At 43.1% G+C, this 6,851-nt stretch overlaps 1 protein-coding gene across 1 annotated transcript; it reads right to left on the bottom strand.

Moving 5' to 3' along the window:
• Positions 1-201: 201 nt before the first annotated feature.
• ctps1a (CTP synthase 1a) lies at positions 202-4,782 on the bottom strand. The gene is made up of 7 exons (XM_030789345.1): positions 4,660-4,782; positions 3,360-3,546; positions 2,567-2,737; positions 1,877-1,977; positions 1,170-1,286; positions 932-1,015; positions 202-288 (listed from the first exon to the last, which is right to left on the bottom strand). Exons 2-7 carry the CDS (start codon positions 3,526-3,528, stop codon positions 202-204), a joined length of 729 nt encoding a protein of 242 aa, XP_030645205.1. The 5' UTR covers positions 3,529-3,546; positions 4,660-4,782.
• Positions 4,783-6,851: the final 2,069 nt, after the last annotated feature.

The raw sequence follows: 6,851 nt of genomic DNA, 5'->3' as shown, positions 1-6,851 counted from the left end.
AAAGTTAAAAAAAAACAGAACAGAGGTTTCTAATGGCTCAGGTTAAATTCTGACTTCGGATTGTCTAGGTTCGGATAATTCGCGTAAACTTTGGGCTGGACTTTGACTCTGAGGTCACGGCAGGCCAAATTAAGTCCGCCTTAAGACAGCCAAATCAGAGCTCAGTATCTGAATGAGATCTGACATGCGTGAGGGAGCCAGTCACACCTGCTCAGGTTCCACATGACAGAACATGGAGATCTTCTCCTTCACCGAGTTCTCAAGAGGAGTGGAGCAGCGGCACATGATCTGAAACACACACACACACACACACACACACACACACAGACACAGAGTGAGCTAAGGATTGAATATAATGAATGTCTTTACCGTATGAAGCTCAGATGGAGAATAACAGGAAGTAGAAATGTTGCGTTAGACGTTAAGTTAGATGGTTGGTGTAGGAAGATGTTGTGATATTTACTCTGTCAATCTATCAGTTAGTTTCTGGTTGTCAAGTTCTCTTCCTTTGCGACACACACAGCCACTCACAGGCACTAACAACTACAGCCTCTATTTACCAGAACCGTCTGTTTTCTCATGTTAGCTTAACTATACATGTAGTGTGTGTGTGTGTTCATTATGCAAATCACTTTGAATAAAAGCATCTGTCACATGTGCAGGTGTGCAACGTAACCGTTGTTCAAAGTGAATACAACTAAAGCAAAGTACACATGTCTCCAATGCAAAGTAAATATGACTGCACTGTAAGGTAAATCTAACTCCAGCTCTAAATGTAAATGTCACTGTTATTCAAAGTAAATAAAACTAAATCAAAGTGCATACGGCCATAAAGCTGAGTAAATACAGCTGTACTGTAAAGTAAATCTGTAAAGTCTAAATGTAAATGTGAATGTTAACGAGACGGTGGCGTTAAGAAAAAGCGACTGACCAGGTCGGGCGACAGACCCAGGCCTCGGAGCTCTCGAACGCTGTTCTGCGTGGGCTTGGTCTTCTGTTCTCCGGTCGCACTGGGCTGACGGTTTGAGGAAAAAACACAGACAATCAGTATTGGGGAGTGTGCGCGTAGTGTGTGTGTGTGTGTGTGCGCGCATACAGGTATTTGCATGTATTTGAGAGGATTTGTATGCGTTTTCCTGGTTTTCCTATAAACCCTCGCAGCTGCTCACCTGTGGGACGAGGCTGACGTGGATGTTGCAGAAGTTCTCTCTCTTCACTTTAAACTGGAACTGTCTGAAGGCCTCGATAAACGGCATGCTCTCGATGTCACCGACCGTACCCCCCAACTGCGCACGCACGCACATACACATACAGAAAGACACGCACACACACACACACAGAAAGACACACACACGCATGCACAAACAGAAAGACACACACACGCATACACGCACACACACACATACAGAAAGACACACACATGCATACACACACACACATGCACACACATACAGAAAAACACACACACGCATACACGCACACACACAGAAAGACACACACACACATACAGAAAGACACACACACACACGCACGCACACACAGAAAGACACACACACACACATACAGAAAGACACACACACACACATACAGAAAGACACACACACACACATACAGAAAGACACACACACACACGCACGCACATACAGAAAGAGACACACACACACACACACACACACAGAGAAAGACACACAAACACGCACGCACGCACATACAGAAAGACACGCACACGCATACACGCACACGCATACACGCACAAACAAACACACACAGTCCATAATTACAATCACAAAACAGAACAAAAGGTTATCTTACCACACAGTAATCGAGCCATTTAATCATAAATGTTTTCATTCTGAGTCGTAAGTCCTGCTCTCACCTCGATGACACAGACTTGAGGCTCTATGTCATCTCCGTCCACTGGCACTCTGGCCTGGCGCATCACCCACTCCTGTATGGCATCAGTTATGTGTGGCACCACTGCAAATAAACAAACAAACAAACAAACAAACACTTCACTTAATGACTTTTCCACTACTAGACACAGCAGCCTAGATGCTAGCCATTAGCCAGCAGCTAAGACTAACAGCCAGTTGCTAAGATACAGACAAGCACAGTCAACGGTGCTAACATTTCAGTGAGCCGACTGGTTGAATACACATATCTAAGCTGCAGGAGCCCATTCCTGGGAGCCACACATTAAGTCACAATCTTTATATAATGGCTCCATTAGATCATGCAGCATAAATCCAGTTACACAGGTCTACGGATGTCGTTTTCCACTCAACGAGCGGGCTGACTGACAAAGCAGGTTTTTCTTTATAACTTTAGCCAAAATGTAATAACAACTTTAAACTAAAAGTTTAAATCTGCAAACACCGAAAGAACATTCCTGCTGCCTTGGGTTTAACTGAGCTAATGGAGAACTCCTGTTTAGTCAAACACTCTCCCAGTTTACAAAAGGCCTCAACCTGCAGGCTACTTAAACAGTTACCTTCATGCAACACCTATAGAAACAGAATCACACCACCCTATGCGGTGACACCACCCCCCAGAGGTCTAATCTTACCCTGGACTGTCTTGCCTAGGTAGTCCCCTCTCCGCTCCTTATTGATGACCGACTGGTAGATCTTCCCGGTGGTCAGGTTGTTGTCCTTGGTGAGTCGGATGTCGAGGAAACGCTCATAGTTTCCCAGGTCCAGGTCCACCTCTCCGCCGTCGTCTAACACAAACACCTCACCTGCACGGTGCGACAAACGGGAACGATTTCGTTTAACATGCTGAAATGGTTTAGGTAAAAAACGGAAAAGATTTGGTTGAACATGCTGAAATGGTTTAGGTTAAAAACTGGAGAGATTTAGTTGAACATGCTGAAATGGTTTAGGTATAAAAAGGGGAAAGATTTAGTTGAACATGCTGAAATGGTTGAGGTATAAATTATAGTGGATGAGGGTCAGGTGGTTCTTCGCGTCGCAACACACGTAGAAAAAGGAAGAAATGGATCCAGAGATGGTTTCCAGTGTCATTTCACCCCAGCGAAATTTGCTGTTAGGACAATGTGACGACGCAGAGATGTAGCTGAGGAGACAGCGCGGAGTGGGTTTCAAACATGAACACCGTCTTACGGCTGAACCCTGTGTTTAGTGATACGAGGCTCTTTCGCCAGGGTTTCTCTCTGGCTCATCATTAGGGACTGAGAGACAGTTTCTAGCAGACTTGACATAAAGCTCAAAAGATTCTCCAGCACTGTCATCCAACCAAACTCCGCCCCACGTTAGGCGTTCTCCTCTCCAGGAGTTAGAATTTTTCTGCAGCATTCTTTAAAGTAACAGACGCCGTCTTGACTGGTCGACGGAACTCACCGTGCTCATACGGAGAGAAGGTTCCGGCATCTATGTTGATGTAAGGGTCGATTTTAATGGCAGTAACATGCAGGCCGCAGGATTTGAGGATGGTCCCCACGCTGCTGGCTATGATTCCTTTACCAATCCCTGAAATCACACCACCAGTGACCAGAATGTACTTCATCATGGCTTCCACACGTTAAGGCTGTAGAGGGAGAGAGAGAGAGACAGACAGAGAGAGAGAGAAAGAGAAAAAGAGAGTGAGTTCTGGTCAGACTTGGGCAACGTTCCAGCAAATTATTCAGCTGTGGTACTCTAAGATAAGATAAGATAAGATAAGATAAGATAAGATAAGATAAGATAGAGCTTTATTCGTCCTGGAGGGAAATTCCTCTTACTCTGTGTTAACACTGACCATGTCTATTGTCTTACAAGTGTCCACGACGCTAAAAACACGGTCAACAAACACATCTAGTAAGGGACTCGTCAATCTCAGTTCATCGCAAACATACCACTGACTGACACTGTTCCGTGAAAACTGGCATACTTAAACTAGTTATCGAAGATTCCGTGCGACTTCAAAACATCTCAAGTCTAACATGTCGAAAGAACAGATGAGCTGAATGAACCTCTAACAGACTCTGACCATTGACCGTGTCCGAGTAGAGTAGATGACATCATTTACGCAGATAAAAAAAAAAGCAACCTTTTTTTTCTTCTCTTTGTTCGATATGTTACGCGCTCTTCTGTGATGCTTTGGAAACGGAACTGGTGCATGTGGACTTTCACGGCGCCTCTGTGATCTACTTCGAAACCACACGAGCCACATATTTGCACATAAATATATTTTACATTTGAATGATAAGAATCAATACATCGGCAATCGTCAAACCGGTAAATAAATACATGAGAGATAACTGAGAAGAGGTCAACACCTACGACACACTCAATGATAAACAGACCACATCATTTAATCTTCGATGATTGGGACACAAACACATATATCAGATAACTACATCTAAAATCTAAATGAACGCAACGTTTATGAGATACCTTTTGGTAAATATTAGATATATCTAAACCCAATGAGATACAGCGAATGTGTTCGGTCGAATCCGCGATATCTTCGCCATTGTGGAAAAGTGATTTTGAAATAACCGCTTTTATAAACGTACTGTAAATACTTCATCTGAAGCATTAAAAACTATTAAACTGCTGAAAATTACCAAAGTACATTCCAGAGCTAGCATTAGCTTTCCCTGCCTCATTGCCTGAACAACGTGTTCAAAACATTCAAGAACGTGTGAATTTAACTTACCAGATAACAAAAGGAGGAATACGGCCGATCAGAAACAACCTGTCGAAATTATTATTTGTCTACTTTAAATAAAAGAATGTGCTATAAAATGTATGTAACGTTCATTTGTTGTCTACGTAAAGCTGGAACAGAACATCCTACCGCTCACTACACGTGTTTCTGTGACCTCGCCAACATGCGCGTGCGCAGAAATTACATAGCAACATCCACGTTTCTGTCTCAGCAAATGGACTTTGCAAGACGCAAATTCTGACCGTTGTCTCAAAAGAACCCACTGAATGTACAATTTAAAAATGTGCGTACATTGCAAATTATATTTTATATTGTATCACTGAGATGAACAAGCAAATGACTGGATGAAATTATGTTAAATTAGCAATATTTGTCTTGACAGCATTGGCTTGTTCTGAGACCTATCGGCTCGGGTTAGATCAGACAAAAACCGGGTCAGTGTCGAACTTGTGTGGGTGAAATTCTCTGCCTGGGCCAAATGAGACTGAGTCCCAACGCCACACGATACCTGTTCTGAGACAAAACAATAGGAGTCTAACAATGAGTCAGATGCCGTGTAAGTTTATTGTACAGTTCAAAAGGCATACAACAAACTGAGTCAGGTCCCGGGGAGTGACTGACGCCTTCTCACAAGGCACCGGTTTTTATAAACGTTTTCTCAAAAAAAAAGATACACATTACTTTGTCTCTTTGTATGTGGGGCGCCTCTGCCAGCCCATCTTCACAGACCCCTCTCATCGCTGGTTTATGTTTCTTTATTATTGTTTTGGTTCCTTTATGTTTAGCATACGTCGTCACCAAAATTACTGCCCTGCTAAGTGGTGGAGTAAGATATACCATGAAACCTGGAATGTTTCACCATCTCCATATATTATGACTGACCACAACACTCTGGCAGAGACGCCGACCTTATCTCACATGCTGTCCCCTAAAGGGCCACACAGGTCTCTTCTTTCTGAACAAAGAGAACTTGATGTTTCTAACAATACAAAGGATTGTGTAGTTATAGCTGTTAATATAAACGATTACATTGATTCACCCCTATAATAATGAATACATTATTGTTACATTGTTTATCATGGTTACTACAGTGGTTATCTTAAAGGAGAGTAATATTTCTCCAACACTTGCTCTAGTCTATAAAAATGTAACCATTACCATGTAACCACTGTCTCATAGTGGTCCAAAGATCCAGTGGATCAGTGCAGGACTTCCTCTGAAATGCAGCTAGATGAGTTCTATATTTCAACGAAAGACGGTGATGTTGAAATCTCTTTTCCAACTCTCTCTCTCTCTCTCTCTCTCTCTCTCTCTCTCTCCTCCTTCACGAGTCACACCACCTGCAATCACCACTATGACCAAAAGGGGGCACTATCAGCACATTTTGCAGAAAACTGGGTCGTTCGATGATAAATTGCATTCGCCAGCAGATGGCAGTATCGCTAAAAGCCGCGCGGGCTGTTAAGTTACCAAGTGCATATCAATACAATTGACCTTGAAATGTGCTTGCTGAGTGAGAACTCATTCACGTATATGCTAATTCACATATTCTCACTCAGCAGGAACAGGAAAAAAAAAAAAAGAAGAAGAAATTAACACAACTAAAGAGGGATGCACAAAATAATGCAGCACAATGAACAGTAAGTGCTGTTTCCTGCATGTGTGCGTGTGTGACGGTGGAGTGTGTGGTGGGGGCTTAAGTGGCCCAAGGGTGGAACCATCTCAATATATGACCTGGAACGGAAAAAAAAAGAAAGACTTTCAGTATGCAGTGGGAGTTTAATTCTCTCCGATGGACAAAGCTTTTTTTTTTTTCCCCAGAGAAGCACTGTAAAGACAATGACACACCCACAGAAACACACGTACACGTACACACACACACGCACACACGCACACACACACACAACACACACCCACTTCATCTTCTCTTCCAGCCCATGACACATCCAGTGCATGACGGTGAAATCAGACAGACTCGTGGTAAACTGAACATCCATCTCTCTCTCACTCCCTTCAAGACAGACAAGGAGTTATACTCCTCCAGTGGACCATCCTCTAAAACCATAAACAGCGCACAGGGGACAAACTGTCCTTTGGCCTCTCCCCTTCATCTCAGAGTGACTAATTCATACAGACACAAAACTCACATGATGTCCTTTCACAATCAGCTCCATGTGCCT

Source organism: Chanos chanos, chromosome 12 (assembly GCF_902362185.1).
Source record: "Chanos chanos chromosome 12, fChaCha1.1, whole genome shotgun sequence".
In the NCBI taxonomy this organism is placed as follows: Eukaryota; Metazoa; Chordata; class Actinopteri; order Gonorynchiformes; family Chanidae; genus Chanos; species Chanos chanos.
This window is presented reverse-complemented; position numbering and strand designations above follow the sequence as displayed.

Coding starts and splice junctions, on each gene's coding strand:
- ctps1a (XM_030789345.1), bottom strand. CDS start 3,528: ATGATGAAGTACATTCTGGTCACTGGTGGTGTGATTTCAGGGATTGGT. Junction 2,738..3,359: donor CTTCTCTCCGTATGAGCACG/GTGAGTTCCGTC, acceptor CGCACCGTGCAG/GTGAGGTGTTTGTGTTAGAC. Junction 1,978..2,566: donor CCTAGGCAAGACAGTCCAGG/GTAAGATTAGAC, acceptor GTTTATTTGCAG/TGGTGCCACACATAACTGAT.